General features: G+C 40.1%; 2 protein-coding genes across 10 annotated transcripts in view; one reads left to right on the top strand and one right to left on the bottom strand.

Annotated features, from left to right (window-relative positions):
- The window catches only part of USP3 (ubiquitin specific peptidase 3), a 45,280-nt gene that overhangs the window by 18,052 nt on the left and 8,747 nt on the right, over positions 1-18,481 (top strand). For 6 of the 8 annotated variants that reach the window (XM_041489782.1, XM_041489783.1, XM_041489784.1 and 3 more), the window contains exons 2-8: positions 194-254; positions 1,995-2,126; positions 8,055-8,138; positions 9,459-9,540; positions 11,714-11,796; positions 12,371-12,484; positions 13,157-13,270. In XM_041489782.1, coding sequence (XP_041345716.1) covers positions 194-254; positions 1,995-2,126; positions 8,055-8,138; positions 9,459-9,540; positions 11,714-11,796; positions 12,371-12,484; positions 13,157-13,270 — 670 coding nt within the window. Of the gene's footprint in view, positions 1-193; positions 255-1,994; positions 2,127-8,054; positions 8,672-9,458; positions 9,541-11,713; positions 11,797-12,370; positions 12,485-13,156; positions 13,271-18,481 lie in introns of those variants that run through there. The other 2 variants (XM_041489789.1, XM_041489788.1) reach the window with 2 other exon arrangements.
- HERC1 (HECT and RLD domain containing E3 ubiquitin protein ligase family member 1) overlaps positions 6,708-18,481 on the bottom strand; it is a 130,641-nt gene continuing 118,867 nt past the window's right edge. Inside the window, exons 78-79 of one of the 2 annotated variants that reach the window (XM_041489770.1) lie at positions 13,529-13,612; positions 6,708-7,194 (exon numbers count right to left, since the gene is read on the bottom strand). In XM_041489770.1, coding sequence (XP_041345704.1) covers positions 13,553-13,612 — 60 coding nt within the window. In that variant the 3' untranslated portion in view covers positions 6,708-7,194; positions 13,529-13,552. Of the gene's footprint in view, positions 7,195-13,311; positions 13,613-18,481 lie in introns of those variants that run through there. The other variant, XM_041489769.1, reaches the window with a different exon arrangement.

Genomic DNA, 18,481 nt, shown 5'->3' with positions numbered 1-18,481 from the left:
TCCTTGTATAACAAGTTCTATGAAACAGAAGAGCCATAGCTTTTTATCCTGTGTTCACTGGACTGTTATTAAAAGCCAAAAGAAAAAATTGGAACGTTTGCCACTGTTTTTGTCATTCTGATATTCTTGTATTGTATTTTAAAATCAAGTAGACTTCATTCGTTTGACACTTTTTTTTAAAAATCTTTTATAGTGTGCCGGTCAAATAAAAGTCCCTGGGTCTGTCTGACGTGTTCGAGTGTCCATTGTGGAAGGTGCGTACAGTGTTGGTGTGCAAATCTTAATCACACCTTTATCTTTCTCCTTTGTTGCTTGGCTCTGAGGCAGTTCATTCAAAATTTCCCTGAAATAAACCTTTCATTGTCTCATTTAACATTGTATGTTTATGCTTAACATGGTTCTTTCTACTTTATGAGAAGTCCAGAGATTATATTCAAGATATGGGGGTTTTATTTCATTGGGTTTTTTAAGTAAAATGGACAGTAAATTTGATTGCTCAGTTCAAAAAGTGTGTGGAGAACTGATAGTTTAGTAGGCTATTTTAACATTCCGTTCTGTGGAAGATGTTTCTTTTGTGATAAGATAAACACAATAAGAATTGTTGCAAAGCCACAAGTTAGCACAACTTATTTTGAGAGAAACAGCAACTATTCAGCTGACACTGAAAATAACTTAAATGTACTGTAGTGTAGTTTTGGACCTAAAGTCATTGCCATAGAATGTAAGAAGTAGCTGCCATCAGAATTCCTTCTGACTTCACCCTGATGTCTGTATTAGTTGAAGTACCAAAAAAATTGTGCAGCAATTATACAGTCAATGCTGTTATTTATGTGTCAGGATAACTGGAGAAAACGTGCTGCTACATAAATGTTTGAGATGCAGTGGAATGCAGTTAGTATTGACATTTAGACAGTATCTGAGATGTGAGCATGTTTTCTTCTGTTGGGTAACATCTGTGCTGGTGTGCTGGTATTCTGGGAAAGCATTATGAAACATAGTGATTTTGTCTTTTAAAGTGGTTTGAATGAACTCCAGATTTTGGTTGTTTGATCTGGCTGTCACTAAGTGCTACAGTTTTAATAATGTGTTCTATAAGAGTTTTTGATGCTGACCCTTTTTTCCCTCTATTTATCTATTTAATAAATTTATACTTGGTGGGAGCTAAGAGAGAGGGAGATACTTCATGGTATGCAATGGTGTGCAGTAAATAATTGGAATATTTTAATTGTTACTAATCTTTAAAAAATTACTACTGTCTCCAAATAGCCTTTCTTATGTGCAGTTGGTAGATATTGAGTCAGTTATTTTTGCAGGTTTTTTTTTGTCTTTCCAAACAGCTCCCCTCCTTAGAATGGAAAATAATTGAATGAGAAGATAAAACATACCTTAGGGCTCTTTTTTTTTTTTTTTTTTTTAATTAAAGGTGCTTAGTTTCCTATATATCAAACTTTGAGCAAGAAAATGCTCATTGTGTCAGCAAAAGAGCTGCAGGATTTTAGATTTCTTATTCCCTTATGTAACCACAAGCTCCAGAGCCCAAGTTCATGAACTCGATATCTGTAATATTAAATCATGCTGCAGAATGGGAAAGCTGAACATGGGAGTCAGCACTCTGTTAAAGGGATCCCAAACACAAGTGCTGGGGGAGAAAAGATAGAGCTGTAAAAAGAGTATATGTGAAGGCAGTACAGAGAACTGAGTGCACTACAGGTGTGGGAAAATGGAGTTCAGGATTTTCTCAGTTGTGGAAGTGCATTAGTCTGTTAGGAGCACAGATCTTGGGATTTGGTCAAGGACATGGAGGGGCCAGTTGGGACCACAGGAGAGAGTAAAGGGGGAAAACATTAGAAAATTTGGCCAGTCTTTTCACACAAATGAATTGTCTTTTTTAATGCTGTTGTAAATATTGGATGCCTTTTTTATTCCTGTTTTTTTTAATGAATGTTGACTAGCTGTTTAGAAGTATAAACTTCTTTCTTTTACATTTATTTTAGATATGTGAATGGACATGCAAAAAAGCATTATGAAGATGCACAGATTCCTATGACCAATCATAAGAAAACAGAAAAACAGGAGAAAGTTCAGCATACTGTGTGTATGGATTGCAGTAGTTACAGTACATACTGGTAAGGGTTTAAACACTGTAATTTAACAACTCTTTATATACTAGAAGGCGAAAACATCAGACTCTTGTGCAGCATTATATTACACACATTTTTGAGCATTTCATCTTTTGCTTTCCAGACCTTTGTCTCTTTGGAACCCTCTGCTTTTCCATGTGTATTGCAGCACTGTACAGTTACTGGCTGTAACTAAACTCTCACATGTCAAATGTCTTAAACGGAGAAGAAACCTTTTGAAATAAGTGCTATGGGGTTTGGAGTTCCTTCTGTTTGCTTTTGGGGGTATGTGGAGACCCAAACCTCTTAATTGCGAAAGCTGTTTCATTGGTGTTGCTCCTTCCATCAAGCTGGTGAGCCTTTCACATGTGCTTTATTTGTCAGGATTCAGAAGGTAAACTATTACACTGTAGTTCCTGCCCAAGAGATCTGAACTCGAGTTGTGTTTGTGCATGTACTTTCTATGAGTCTGGGAAAGTGGCTGATCCTGTTGAGAAGCAGTATCAAGTCTCTGGCAAGAGTAAGGAAAACAATCAGAAATGTTTCTTTAAACAGCGCAGTGGCTTGGGCTTATTCCTTCTGTGGTGTTCTTGCAGTATGATATTCACTGTTTAGGGAAACTTAATATTGATGCTGCTGATGTTGGATTCCCCATGGTCCTTATTAACCAGAGGGCAAAGACTGGGAGTCAGTGGAAAGCACTGCTTTTTGCCTCAGCATCCTCCGTCCTCTTCCCCCTTAAGCAAACCTGTTGACAGGTGCTTTCCCATTTGCAGCTGCTCCATGGTTTCCTATGTGTGTTGTTACTTGTGCAGTGTGACAGAGCAGGATTTGAGCAGTGCAAATCTTGGGGAAATCCCTGTTACAGTCTTGTAAAATTACTGGATATATGGCTGCTCTAATGGGTATTTTATTCAAATATTTGGGTGTCTTTTGGGTAGTTCATTAGGGAAAAAAGTCTGATGAAGTAGTTTTATGAGGAATGCTTCTGTAACACATATTTTTATCCCCTGCAAGTAAAACCCCGGTTACCTGATTTCACCTGAAGAATTGTTGTTCATAGCAACTCAAAAATTGCTTAGATGGTGGAAGCAGCTCTAGGTATTTAAGCATAGACTAAAGGTTTGAGTAGCTTTGTGATGTAGGGGAGTTTTGCTTTTATTTGCATTTTATTTAAATGACTGGTATTTTTATCTGCTCCTATGTGACTACGTGAGAAACAGTCGAGTTTTCCAAGGAGTAAATATGCACAGGTTACCAGCATTGCAACAGCTGTGAGAAGCTAGTTTCACTTTCCCAATCAGTACTGGTAGCAGCTGAGTTCTACATTGTGGCTCTTTGTTTTGTTTGAATTATGCCCCGTCTTCCAGTCGTTCTGAAGGTAATAATCTGTGGGGGAATTTTGGCAGGGTATTTGAAGTCTTTGATTGTATCTCCATTATGACAAATAGTGTTCCAAACTTGCTGAGGCTTGATGAGTTACAGCAGCAAGTCTGAGCACCCTGCTGACCTTATCCCAAACCCTGTGTGGGCATTGCAAAATACCAGCAGCCAGACTGGGGGCTGCTGGATCTATGACTGACCCCAGCTGTGCTGGGCAGGGCAGGCAGACCTGCACCTGGGGAGGTGTGTGTTTGTGGGAGCACAGAAGGGAAGCAGTTCAGCATGTGATGTCTTTTCTGTTGTAGTCGAGGGCTGAGTCATATGTGGATGAACTGGAACTAATTGTAGCCAGCTTTGCCTTGGGGAGTTCCTGTTGTGTGGGTAATTCACCAGCAAATTATAACTCCTGTGCTAATGTGAAGGTGAACAAGTTTCAAAAGCAGTTTATCTTTGCTTTCATTTAGGATATTTCAGGTTTTTCCCACATGATAATCAGGGAAAGATACTTGAACTTTGTTGCTGCGCCCTGTTGAAATGAGCACAGAAGTTTAAAGATGAAACAGAAGGCATCCAGATCAACTTTTCCCCCTTTATTTTGGACAGTACTGTGGAGACTGCTGCCAGTTAAAGCTAATAGTTGGGTAAATTTGAGACATAATTAAGTATTGTGGAGAGTGAATGGGCTTTCAATAGCTTTGAAATGCCTGTTTGTGAACTGCAGTGTAGATGTGAATCCTGTAGACAGTCCTGAGTTTATGCCATGGTGGTTCTTTTAAGTGAACTTTTATGTAAAGATGAGTATGTTATGCTACCAGGATGGGCTGCCTCAATAATTTGAAAGTCAATAAAATAACATCGTAAGACTTAATTGAATTTTATTTCTACTGTAAAAATAATGCAGATATTTTGATGCAGTGCCGGCTTTTATATTTTTATGTGCAGTTCTGTTTACTGCACAAAGTTGAGTACGATGCTCTTATTCCAGTTTTATCCCGTGGATCCCAATTTTCTGTGTTCCTTGGCTTGCATAATAGTATCAGTGGACAGGGCTGTATGGGCTTTCTAAGAAGGCAGCATTTGATCCTTTGCCTTCCTTTGGCCATGCCATAACCTGTAATGCAGTCTTTCCAGAGGGTTTTGTTCTTTGCTTACTCAGGTCTCCTATTCAACTGCTCAGTTAACCAGTGGAAAAGTTGAGAGAATTTGTCAATATTTTGTTACGAGAGTACAACTCTTCTTGATTCTTTGGTCACTTTTGAGACAATAGATGCAATACTCAGACTAAATTATGTTTGAGACCTTAACTGCTGAGAGAGTCCTGAATCCCACTTTTTGGAGGTAATCAGCCTTTCAGTTAGTTCTAAAGTACTACACACAAAGAGTTTGTAAGAAGTACAGATCTTTTTTGTCTTCAAACTGTCATAGGGTGCTTTCTCATTCTGTTAGGGATTTTTTTTTTGTGCACAAGAAGTAAAATGGTACGTGTAAGAACCCAACTTTCCAGAAAGAGGACTCTTGTAAATTGGTTTTCTCTGTGCTAGTGCACAGACAGTTGGCACTGAAGAAGAAAGGCTCCCCTGTTGATATATTTGCGTAATATGTTTCCTGTGTTCATTTAATCCCAGACACAGTTTGCAGGTCAGATTTCTCATCCATTACCCTCTTTGTTATCCCTTAAAGGGACACAGTTGTGTCAGGGGTGTGTGTGTTCCTGGCTGGTGTAAAAATAACCCAACTGTCAAGGACATAGAAAAATTCTTTTTTAGTCTCTGTGAAGAGGGTTCTCTTTAAAAAACAAACCAGACTTAATGTGCTGGTGCATTGGAAAATGAGTTTGCTTAGTCCTATTATTTTGCATTCTACAATCAGTGAAAATAAGAAGAGTAAAAAGCCTTTTATCCAGACAGTAAAACTTGAGCTCTTTGTTTATCCATAAGGTGTTGGCATAACTAAGGAAACCTGGCTTTTCTTAATTTTTCTATCCTTCAAATTCTTCAAATCTAGTCAGGGCTTTTAAACACAGCATGAAGTTCTGTCCCTCCTAAGCACTGTAACAGCAGTAAGCGCTCATGTTCCCAGAGCTCTGGCTTAATGGCATTTTAGAAGCAGAGGAGGCTAGGTCTTGGAGGTAGCAGAGGTACTAAAAGTAGCATGTACAGAGGAGAATACAATGCTAAGCCATATAAGGGACCCTCTGCAAGGTATAGAATTTGTTCTGTGTCGTTGCTGTTAAAGCATGTTTTCGAGCTACTGTATCCAAAAAAGGTGTTTGTTAATTTGCGATAATCCTGAGGATCATAAATTAAGCAGCTGTTTTGAATGGCAGCCTCACATATAGGATGTAATTTCTCAGCAGTTTACCCTTAAGGTGTGTGGGCTTAGCAAATTTAAGTTACTAAATTTAAGTTTTTAAATTTAAGTTACTAAAACATAAACTACTTCTAAATCTATTTACTTGGTTTATCCAAAATAGTTTGGAGGTAATGCTGTTATTTCTAATAGTAGTGCTGAATCCTCAGTGTTGCAAGAGAGGTTTTTTAAAAAACCTACCTATTAAAAAGAGAAACAGAGGATTGTCTTGATTCTAAGGGAAACTTAAAATTACTTTTCCAGTGTTGGAAAGACCCTGACATTTACTAATGTGTTTGGTTTTATTCTTCCATCTTGGGGCAAGTGCTAAACTGGTGTGTAAAAATAAGGTTAATGTGATCTTCAGGGCATGGGAGCAATGAAATAACCTTTCAGCAATAAGTTCTCACTGAGGGTTTCGGTGAGCTTGTATCTGCTTCCATCCCTGCCTTCTCAACAGTAGCTACTCCAGCATCAGTAGCAGTGTGATTGTGCTGGTGCAGCCGAGGTGCCCCTGCTCAGGAGTCCCACGCTGTGTATTAGTTGACTGGGCCTGTGTGCTCTGAGTGTTGGCCTGAGAGCTGGGTCCTGTGAGAGTGCCAAATGCAGGAGCACCTCATTAGGTCTTTGTAGGTAGCTGAAAAAGCTGACAAGGACTACCTAAGATGTGGCTGAAAAATAAGCACATTAATGGACTTCTTTCCCCTCCCAAGCTAACTTGGTCTCTGGCCACCTTTAAAAATGTAAAAGAAAAAATACTGGTAATCTTACTAATTTCTAGATCTTGTGTACGTACCCATAATGTTGTCGCAGGCCCCCAGCTGGGTAATAATTAGCATTGACTCCATGATTCCAGAAGGCTGATTAGTCACTTTATTATACTATAATTATTAAGAAACCCATTGCCCTTACAGGAAGTCACGATACAGGTGGACCCAGTTGGTCCTTCAATCTAAACACCATCACCATTGGCCAATTAAGAAACCCTTTGGTAAACAAATCTCCATAACACATTCCTCATGTTCGCAACAACAGGCGCAGCAAGTGAAGATAAGAATTGTTTATCATTCTTTTCTCTGATCTTTTCACAGCCTTTCCCCAGAACAATGCCTGGGAAGGTTGTGCATTACTCTCTGTGGCCAGAGCTGCTGCCGCACCATAACTGCTGTGTGCAATGTTTTGATGTCTTGAGAGGCGTCTTGTTAATTTCTCTTCTTAGAAGGAAAACTCAGAGGTACTGAACACTCTGATCTTAGATGCTCCATTCACTGGCAAGGACCTTTACTTTCTCAACTCTGTAGCCTTTTCAAGAATGTAGAGTTCGAAGTAACGCTGGCAATACCTGCAGATTTATGCAACAAAGAGTGTTGTGAATTCCAGTTGTGCCTGAAGTCAGTATCTTCATTAAATTAGGAAGCAAATGTGGATCTGCTCCAGCAGAGGAATAGCCTGAGGTGGTGATGATGTATTTTGCATTTGAGTCACTTTTGTGCCAAAGGGAAAGGAGAGACATAGCTACAGTTCTGATACTAAACATATCCAAAGTTAGTTTTCCTCACTTGTTCACTTGCCTGCCAAAATTTGAAGCTGTAATTTGACACTTCACAGTATGTACAGAAACTGATGAGTGATTGAATGATATTTGTGGTTAAGCATGAGGTGCAAGTTGCTGCAGACTTTTGGCCTGACTTTGGAAAACTCGAGAGATCTCTTAGTCCATCCTCTTCCCTAGTGTTTTTTCAGTAGCACAGACTTTTATGTTTTGTATATATCTGTTCAGCACTTCAGGTTTCAGTGATAACTTACAATGTTAAAATAGTTTAAAAAATTAATAAAAGCTTTGTATTCTGTTTACCAGGGGTCAGTTAGTCTTTTCTGATGAATCTGTGGATAGACTACTGAGTCTGCTTTTCGTTACACTGTTTCAGTTTTTGTTGAACTAGAATTCTGCCTTGGGCCAGGCAGTATATCATGCTTTTGATTTCTAACAGAGAACTAAACTAGCAGAAAACCCAGGTGGTTTCTGTACCCTCTTCTGCTGGAGGGGGTTTCTCAGAGGGAACCAAGTTCAGTGTGGGGTGTTGTGCTCCCCAGTTCTCATCTTTCACTGGATCTCTTTGGTGCTTTCCACACATAGGCTTGTGTGGTTTGATCTGCTTCACTGAGGTGCTTTGCATATTCTGAAAAATGTTTTTCTTGCAGTTATCGCTGTGATGATTTTGTAGTCAATGATACCAAGCTGGGCCTGGTACAGAAGGTCAGAGAGCACCTACAGAACTTGGAAAAGTAAGTAGTTTGTTTGCACCCAGACTTTCTTGGGCAGACTTGTAATAGTGCATCATTGAAGTCGTATTTGTTTCATATGTGTATATGTATCTAATTACGTGTGTCTTGATCCTTCTATGTGTCTGACACTCTGTTTAAAAACCTTTTCATTGCTGAGAAGCAGAGGTGCAGAACAAATGGATTTGATTGGTCATGATCTTATGTCTTGTTCTGTTGTCAGAGTTTTGTCAAAAAACCAGAATAAGCTTTTTTTTTTCCAGAGAAATTCAAGAAGTGCAGGTGGCAGTAGTCTTCATATTAATTGTACAGTTTGATTTGCTGGCAAAAAGATTAAGACCTACGAACTTGGAACTGCACAGAAGAGACATCTTTTCCTTTGCCTCTGTCTGGTGCTGTTCCACTGGAAAGCAGATAATCTGATCCTGGGTGATGTTTGCACTGTGGCCAGTCCTAGAGAGCAAAGAGTGCTTGCACAGTTGTCCTGAATCTTACCTAATGCCAAGCAGAAATATGGCTTTTGATGGTCTTGTCAGGTACATTATGAGATGTAAAGATGTTTAAGTATAATGAGAAGTGAATTAGAAACATCCAAATGATCTTACTTCTTAGAGGGGTAAAAGATACAGTACAGGCTTCCATTCTGTTTAATAGTAGTTTTTGAATGCTTGGGGGGCATTTTAATAAAAAAGAAAGAAAAAGGAAAAACACCTTCCGACCAAATCCTAAAACAAGCTTATGATTTCAGGATCAAATTAGAGAGAAATCATCAACTGGTTTAATTGAGGGGCCAATAATTTCCATTGATGTGCAAAAGACTAAGCAATTATTTTTGTAACTTAGTATTACAGAAATGTTAGAACTTCTTGTATTTTTCTTTAAGTAAGAGAAGTCAGCTATAATACGCAAGTACTAACATTCCACATTTTCTTGATTTTTTGGTAACTTAATTTCATCTGGATTTTTTTAAGTTGTATTTTTAAAGGCTTAGATTATTTTCCTGACAGAAGAACTTAATTTCTTTGACCTAGGAGAAGGATGAGTATTTTAGATGACAAGTAGCTACTACTAAGGCCACTCTTGAAGGAAAATATCCCTGAGCAGAACACCTTGCATAAACTTACTGGTGGGCCATGGGGCTGTGCCCTGAGGGAGGTGCAGCCAATTTCATACTGCAGCAATGGGGAGCCTGTTTCCTGTCAGTGACAGCTGGTGACAGATGGAATCACTTTTTTTAAACATGAGTTGATTTTCTCTGGTCCATTCCACACAATACGTTGGGGTTTTTTTGGTAAATAACCACTTTTAATTGCTTTCCAACAGTTCAGCCTTTACATCAGACAGGCATAGGAAAAGAAAACTATTGGAAAACTCATCTCTGAACAGCAAGTTATTGAAAGTAAATGTAAGTACAACAGATCTGATACAGTAAGTTTAAAGGGTTTTTGTAGACCTGCTGAGATTTATAGTTGGCCTAGACCCAAATTTTGCTTGGTGCACTTTAGCATCTTCTGGCCGCACACCTGAAAAAGCCTCTTCACACACAAACATGGCTGATGCTCTGCTGTATTTCTGTTGATGTAGACTGAGCTTTCCTGGGCTTTAGAAGGGTTTCATGTCAAGATGGAGCTTTGCTTTTCTGAGCAGGCAAGGAGCTTTTGTCATTTTTTGGTTTTTTGGGTTTTTATTGTCCCAGGTGCAGAATGCAAAGGAGGAGGTACATTCCTGAAGGAGGCTAAGAGTAATTGTTAGGAAAAAGTAAAAAATGTTACCAGTTTTTTAAAAGATCTCAGTAAAACTTGCTTTCAAGAGGAACTATGGACTGTTTTTAAGCTTTTCTTCTCTTCATTTCATCTTCCTGCTATTTTAACTTCAGATCTGCAGGATAGCACCCAGGAGAGGAGGATCCAGCCCTGGCTAGATGGCTGAAGGGCTGCATCATGTCTTCCAAACAAAGAATGTCACTAGTCAGATGTCTCTTTTGCACAGATTGGATTACGGGAGTTTCTTTTTTCATAATTTCTCCCAGAATTTGAGGATTGAGAGGGGAGATACTGATCCAGCTGTATTCAACTGGTCCATTTTCACCCTTGGGAAAATGGGGGAGAGATGGAGCAGAGCTTTTGGGCTGTGGGACAGCAGTGTCACCAAAGGGAGCTGGAGCAGCAGATCCTTCAGCCATAGGAACAACTGCCTGAGGGGATGCGAATGGGAATAAGAGCCTGGGGTGGAGCAAAGCCAAGTTTAGTTACTAAACTAAGTAGAAGGGATTTAGTTACTTTTAAAAATGCACTACTACAGTCAGTTCAGGCTTGTCTGAATGTGCTGTCTGCACTTCCTGCACTGTCCCAGTCCTGCAGGGATTGAGGAAGCCTGGGAGAAATAGTGGGGCTTTCTTGCTATGGCAGTACCCAGCATCATTGTCTGGAAAACTGAAAGCCAGTTAAAACCAAAATAAAAATTCCAGGCAAATGTTTAGAGAAGAACAAGACAGACTTAGAAAGCTTGAACTAAATGCTTATTTTATTCTTCCTACTCTGTACTGTTTTGTCAGTTTTACTGATACTTCAATATTGCCTCTAACAACAGATTATTTTTATTTGTTAGCATATTGAATCTTATATTGAACTCCAGGGGCAATGCTGCATTAGTGCTGTGCTGTAGCACTTGGGGCAAGACTGAGAAAGTAATGTGCTCAGGACACGGTGGTATTTGCACTTTGAGACACTAAAAGATTTAAAAGCCCAGCTTTTAAATTCTGTTAGAACAATGAAGAATGCCCAGAAATTTGATGAACTTCCAGTGTGGTATTTTGTGGACAGTGAAATGTCTCCAAATGTTGCAGATTCTAGAATCATAAATGCAGTGTTGTCCACATTTTTTTTCCCTTTCCTCCCCACCCACCCTGGAGATATTTTGACAAAAAGCAAGCACATCTGTGGGTTCATTGTTCTAGGCTGTAAATGGTGTGTATTTTGCTTCTCTTTTTTCAACTCTTTGCCTCTTCTTTGCATAGTCTAACTTGACTGTTTTGTTTCCCAAATAAGTACTGTTTTCTTGTCTTTTAAAAACCCTTCTGGCCATCACAGAATCCCACTGAGACTGAGGCTCAGACTAGTGCTGGTGACTTGAAAACAACCTGCAGGTGGCCACACTGTGCATATTAGACATGGGAAAAGATGGATGAGGATTGGTACTTTAATTTTTCAAAGGCACTGTAGGGAAATTGCTGCCCAATTCTCACTGAACACTATTGGAGTGTGAATATTTAACATGCACACACACAAATCCTTGGCAATAAGAGCCTGTGATTAACTCTGTTGTCCTATTCTAGATTTATTTGCACAGGAAAGGACGTAGTATAGTTTTCTCTTGACAGGAATGAGTAAGAGAGTTTTCATGTCAAGATGGAGCTTCAGGGCAGTTTGAGCTGCTGAGGTGGTTGCTTTACCTTTGCAGCTGCACTTGGTGTAGTTGGTTGTTCAGATCTGTGCTTGATCCAGCAGTGATGGCTCTGGAGGGGGAGAAGTGGTGAAGCAGTGATAAATCTTTCTGTAACCTAACTGTTCTCATTCTAGGGAAGCACCACTGCCCTTTGTGCCACAGGCCTTCGGAACCTGGGGAACACTTGTTTCATGAATGCAATCCTTCAGTCACTCAGGTACCTTCCCCAGCTCTCCCATCGCTCTCAGGGGGCTTGTGTGCTGTAGCATTGGGCAGGTGAATTTGGCATGTTCCCACTGGACAGAAGTGTATCTGAATTTGCAGGAGTGGGTGTGCGTGGGTTGATAAAGTTGTGTTTCATGGTGTGAGGCACATCCTGTGGTACAGCATTCCAGGGGAAAAGTGCCGTGTCCTTGGCACAACAGGAGAGTGCCCGTTCACTGCTGAGGCCAGTAAAATAAGTAAACTTCCTCAGCAAATGCAAGTCTGGGTTGTTAGGAAATGATAGCTCAGCCTGGTAGGGTATCCCTTAGTCAAAGCAGAACCAAAATGTAATTATTTTAGGAAGCTGGGATGACAGTGATATTTGTGCATCTGCGTGGTTACTGAGGGATGGTATTTGCTACAGTGTTTCTTGTCTCTTGAACTGTTTGTGATTGCTGTCTTGTATCACTGCATGAGGTGGTGTTTATGCATTTCAAAGAACAAGCTCCAGAATACATAATCCTTTTATATTAATTATCCTTTTTCTCTGCCCTTTAAGGATTTCATTCTTATTTCATTTTTCCTAGTAACATTCAGCAGTTTTGCTGTTACTTCAAAGAGTTGCCTGCAGTGGAGCTGAGGAATGGGAAAACGGCAGGGCGGCGAACTTACCACACCAGGAGCCAGGGGGATAACAATGTGTAAGCTGTGTGTGCCTTGTGAACTCTTAGCTATGTGGGAAACAGCAAGTTTTGGCTGCTGGGGCCACTGGACACTTTTGATCTTGCACAGTTCACAGGGGACAGAGACACAGAAGAATAGTTGTCTACAAATAAAGAAACTCGTATCACTTGCAGCTTGCTGTTACAGATGTGATGCTGCAGGGAGAGGCAGTCAGATACATCAGGTACTGCTGGAGTGTGACATGTTAGATCATGTTAAGAAGTCCTCTTGATATGTGCTGCAGACATTATGCTACTGACTTCCAGCTAAAATAGGGTCATGAGGATGTGACTGCAAGTCAACCTTCTGCGACTACTACTACAGAAAGTTCAGGAGTGATTGATGAGCTGTAGGTTGCTTGACCAAGCGTTAAAAGGATGATGTTAGCAGAGTCCGCACTAAAATGGCAAACAGTGCATGGGTGTTCACATGAGTCCATCCTGAACATCTGAAATACTATTTCCAAATCTGTCTTCAACAATTGTGGTTAGGATTTTGGACATAAAATCTTTGAAGCTACTGGAAAGGATATTTACCCATCGTTACAGTCTTAACCCAGCTAATGTCTGACACTTGTACCATTGAACAAGTAAACCTCTACGGGTTGTGAGCAAACACACATTAAACATCAGCTCTTACTTTCTTTACAGTTCACTTGTGGAAGAATTCAGAAAGACACTCTGTGCTTTATGGCAAGGAAGCCAAACTGCATTTAGTCCAGAGTCTTTATTTTACGTTGTTTGGAAAATAATGCCAAATTTTAGGTAAGTTTTTTTAAACATAACAGTATTCTTGATTGCAACCACATATTGCTGATGTCCTACTCTAAAATGGGCTGCATCCACAGGATGCACTCTGTGCAGCTTTCCATATGCCTACAGATGTGCTTTGAAAAGGATCTTTGCTTTGATCAACAGCTTTCTGTTCATCAGTAGTGCTTGCTTTTTCCTTCTGCCCTTCTACCACATGTAGCAGTTTCAGAGAGGATAGAGATCTCACATGAGAAACAGTGGTAGTTGTACCTTTGAGCTAGTGCTCCGAAGGAATCAAGCTGTTGACTGGTTGGTAAGTGCCAAGTGCAGGGTGTTGACAGAACCCAGGCTTGGCTGCAATAAGAAAATGATGTAGTCAGATTAAAAAAGATACAGCACCTACAGGTCTAAATGCAAACATACTGGCTGAAACTTCCTTGATTCTCTCAAAATACAGTAGTCACCAGCTGGACATGATATAAGGGCTATAAGAGAAAAATCCTGTGCATAATAAGCATTTTGGGCCCATACTTAACAAAACAGACGATAAAGAGAAAGTGGAAAAGGTTACCCAAGTAAACCCAAGTATCATTCCTCTCAAAGGTCTCCCTGTCCTGACCCCCGAACCTCTTTCAAAGGAGCACTGAAACCTGTTAGGATACATTGTGAAGAAAGTAAGTTGCTGTTGTAGTTTATCATAGTTTGGGTTTTAGTTGAGGAAAAAATCCACCAACTACGGAAGTAATTCCCTATAAAAACTGTAACAGCTTCCTTTGGACCTGACAAAACCAATCAGCTAGCTAACTTTAAATACTGACGCCCTGTTAAACCACTTTAAAAAGCGAAATACGCCTCTGTGAAATCACCATTAACAACATAATCCCATTCAGAAGAACAGAAACAGCTGAAAGCAATGCTGCGAGCTTCCGCAGCCACTGCCTGGCAGAAATCATGTAACCAGCAACAAAAAGCCATTTCCTAATGTAAAGCCCAAATAAAATTAACTCATTCAGTGCTATAAAATTCCATTTAAAAACAAAGAAATCTGCCAGTGCCACTTCTCCCAAGTAAAAAAAAAAAAAAAAAGAAAAATTAAAAGTACATAAAAAGAACAACATAAAGAAACCAACATCGATAAGCAAAAAGAGCCAAAGCCCAAATGAGGAAAAAAAAAAGCCTTAGTCTTAAGCCAAAATTCTCTTTTAAAGCTATGATGAAGATACAATTAATACATCAGACTCTTTTTCCCTGTAACTCATAAAATGCCTTGGAGAGATGTAGTGTTCTAACCACAGCCATGAGCAGAAGCACCAATACTAAAGCAAGCAGATGTTGAAGTAGCTGTAATTTGATTAAAAGCTTAGAGAGAAATGAAAGAGATGAAAAACTTTGCCCCAGGGATAGAAGACCTCTGTTTCCCAAAAATAGATAAAGAAAACTTTTGTCTCTGTACTAGAACAGCTCATCCTTAAAATTTCACCCCAATAAACTGAAATGACCCATGGTAGTAGTTGTGAAAAAACTGCCAAACGTAGGAGACTTCACAATTGTAAATTTCCAGGTGGCTGCTATTAGTGGAAAATGAAAACCACGAAAGAACTGTTTCTTGTGAAAAAATCTCCATGACCTGGCAAGAAAGACTTCTCTTTTTTTTTTTTCAGTTTTCTTCCCAAGTAAACTGAAAAAAGATTATTTTAAAAGTAATAAACTGACTGAAAATACCAAATTTTTTCTCTTTACATTGTCAGAGAGAAAAGAAAGAAGAGTTGGAGGGAGAAGTGTTCTGAAGGTTTATTCTGGTTTCTTATTATTTTTCTTTTAGTTTGGTTAATAAAGATTTCTTTATACCCTTTAAAGTTTTGAGCCTGCTTTGCTCTCCTCGTAATCCTTATCCTGCAGCAAAAAATGAATAAACAATTCTAACGAGTACAAGCAAAAAATGAACAAATAATTCCATTGAGTACACTGGCATTTGGCCAGTGCTAAACCCACTACATTAATTGATGTGTCAACTGAAAAACTCAGATTAGCAAACCAAAACCACTGCAGTTGCTTCATGTTCTCACATAATAAAGGTGTCCTCTTACCTGTTATATCTCTAGCACTGCTGAAAAGATGCTGTGAATACATCTGCTCAATGAATAACCCAAACAACACAACTCTGTTCATTCTGTTATTCACACAGCTAGTTATGTTTCATTTACCTTACGAGAATTCAAGGAAGTTTAATACCAGTAGTTGCCAGCAGTGACCAAAACATTACAGTCAAAGAAATATCATCCCTTATGTCTGTGGCCAGTTTCCCTATTACAGGCTTCTCTATAATTCTTGTTAGACCAAGTGAGGAACCTGTTCCTTGAAGTTCCTCAAGCAAATTTTCAGCACTGTGGATTCTGTCACAGCTTTTAAAAGAAAAAGTGCTCTTTTGGGGGGTTCTCCCTCTTCCCTTTTTATTCCGAGTTTTCTGGGAGCATGTCCACGATTAATGGGTAAGGCAACTCACAAAATCAAATGGAGAATAGTCAGCTGCTTTTAGCAGGTCCCTAGTCCCACATGATGCAGGGAGAAAATTTGAATTTTTTCAGTGCTTAGTTGAATCTTCTAAAAGCTAACAATGCTGGAGTATACTGGAATATACAATCCAGTATATTCCAGTTGTGTCTTGTGTGGTCCCTGCGAGATGGGGAGGAGAAGGCAGATGGACAGATGTGTGGAAGAAAGATGGAGCCAGCAGCCTGCTAGCAGCACACCAGACAATTTGGTGTGTGCTTATGGAGCCTGAAGTGGTGGGGCAAGGGAGGAGCAGCTGGAAATGGGTTCAGCTGTTTTAGTCCAATGAGATTTTGGTTGTTAAAGTGAAGGACTGTGAGTGCAGCTCTCCCTGAGGAGGGTTATAGAAGAAGTTGCTGCTTCTGCTGCCCTCTGTGCCCCTTCACCTCACACTGCAGCAGGGAGTAGAGAATGCCATTTGTAATTGCTACATGCACAACTGCAGGGCCTCTGGGCTCTCCTGCTCCCTGGCTGCTCTTGTGCTGCATGCCAGGGCAGTTCTGCAGCCTCATGCTGAGTTGCAAGATGTGTGTTTTGCTGATTTACTGCTGTGCAAGTAGTGTACTCTATTTTCCTGGTAACGGATCCTCTTAATATCCTATCCTCTTGCCACTGGGAAAAAGTGTTGGGAGTGGGCTTGAATTTTTCATGTGGATGGGCATCAGTTTTGTTACACAAGCAGACGACAGTAACTCTGCAGAGTAAGTCTGCTTTTTGCTGAAGGGTTTTAACATAATTTATTTTAAAGAGTGCATTGTCCATATCATTGTGTCCTTTTAAAGATCTATATCTATAATTACATATCTTAACAAATCCAAAAAATTTTCCATTATAATTAGTATACTTCTATGCAAGTATTAATACATGCACCAGGAGCACAGCCAACAATGTGGAACAATTCCTGAGATTTATTTGTTGCAGACCAAGTGTGCATGCTCTTTTAGAGGAATTTCATGTCAAAAAGGTGTCTGAAGCAAAGACTTTCCATACATTTAATCTGTGGCTGTTCAGTGTGGTTGCTTATGTGATTATTGAAGAAATCTGTATTCAGTAAACTAAGCAAATCCTGTGGTACTGTAGCAACTTTAAAGCCCTGCACAATTAACATGCGGCTTTGAAGCAGAGTTTGGTTTCACTACTTTGTTTTAACAAACATATAATTACTTTGCAACTTTGGGACAATAAGCCCTATCTTGGCTGTACAGGACTGTGGCCTGCTGAAGCACAGCAGTGTTTCTGGGTGCTGGGTTTTCTGTTGTAAAAGGTAGGCAGTGCTGCCCATATGTCTATATACAGACTCCTTGATTTATTTTAAAGCTGCTGGTTTGGAAGAAGGCATTACTGTAATCCTACAAGGTGAAAACCATTTCTTTTTATTCTGTTATCTCTCAGCAATACTCTCCTTGGACACATCCGTGTTCCTCACTAAGCACATCAGCCTCACATTGCGTATTTCCGTTGCAGTGAGTCCGTTAGCATTTCTCTCCCCTTCTGGGTACTCTGCCATGAATCTTACAGGATTTTTCCCTCCCCTGAGCACTCGCATTTATATATCCATTTGTATTTCTCTCCCAGACCTTCCTACCTGACAGTTATTGCCAGCCACTTTGGCAGGATAGTGAGGTGGAAAAGGGGAGGCCAGATAAGGCAGCTTATGAGAACAGACAGGAGGTGGAGCAAATCTCTTGCTATGCAGAGATTTCTGTAGCTTAGGCCTACAATGACCTGCACGTTCTTAGGTCAGTGTTGCACAAAGCTTTCAGTGTTTGACTATGTATCTTGTCATGCTTTGTCTCAGTATGCAGCTTAATGGCAAATGAACAGCAGCTGTTTGTTGAATTTGATGCATGATTCAGCTTAAATAACTTAAAAGGCATGTTTTATCCTGATGGCTTCTCTGTTCTTTTCAGTAAGGTTTCTTAGTGGTGAAATAATAATGGTGATTGAGCAGCATTGCTGCTGATGGCACAGCACATGTGAGACTGGAGCCCTGTCCTACCAAATCCAAATGCTCAAAAGATGCTCTGAATACACCCACCATTACCTCCCTCTCCCAGAAAATGAGCTATGCAGGGGAAGTGTGCAACTCCAAGCATGGCTGTAGATCTCATCTTATAAGAAATGGTGCTCTCATCCTAATTATTTCAGACTTCATATTGATGCTGAAAGATGCATGTGGAAAACAAACCTAGAGACTAAATTCCTGCCTTTGGTGAGGAGGGGACTAAACAGACAAACACACACTTGTACTTGCCAAAGTGAGTGGGAGCAGTGACTGAATGAGAACCAGTCAGAAATAATTACTCTGCATCCCACATGAACAATACATTTTGTGGTGTCTTTCTTTTGAATCTTACCAGGTTTGAGATTACAATATATTGACCTTCATCTGTGGCTGATTCAAAGTAGGGACAAATAGTCTCCTGTCTGAATGAGATTCAAAGCACTTCTGCTGAGACACAAATCAGACATAGTCAGTACCAAAGGAGACAGAGGAGAAGCCACTGCTGCCATCCATTGTGTATTTCAGTTAACAGGGACACAATCCTGAGATGCCCCTGGCACAGGCAGGGCTGGTGAGGCCAGATAACAATGTGGCAGCTCCATCAGGCCCAGTGTGTTGTATGGGTACATGGCCGGTGTCTGCTGCTCCCTGCTGCTTTCTCTTCCTCT

This window comes from Pyrgilauda ruficollis, unplaced genomic scaffold (genome assembly GCF_017590135.1).
Source record: "Pyrgilauda ruficollis isolate IOZ18807 unplaced genomic scaffold, ASM1759013v1 scaffold96, whole genome shotgun sequence".
Classification (NCBI taxonomy): Eukaryota; Metazoa; Chordata; class Aves; order Passeriformes; family Passeridae; genus Pyrgilauda; species Pyrgilauda ruficollis.
Note: the sequence above shows the minus strand (reverse complement) of the source record. Positions and strands in the feature narration are given on the sequence as shown.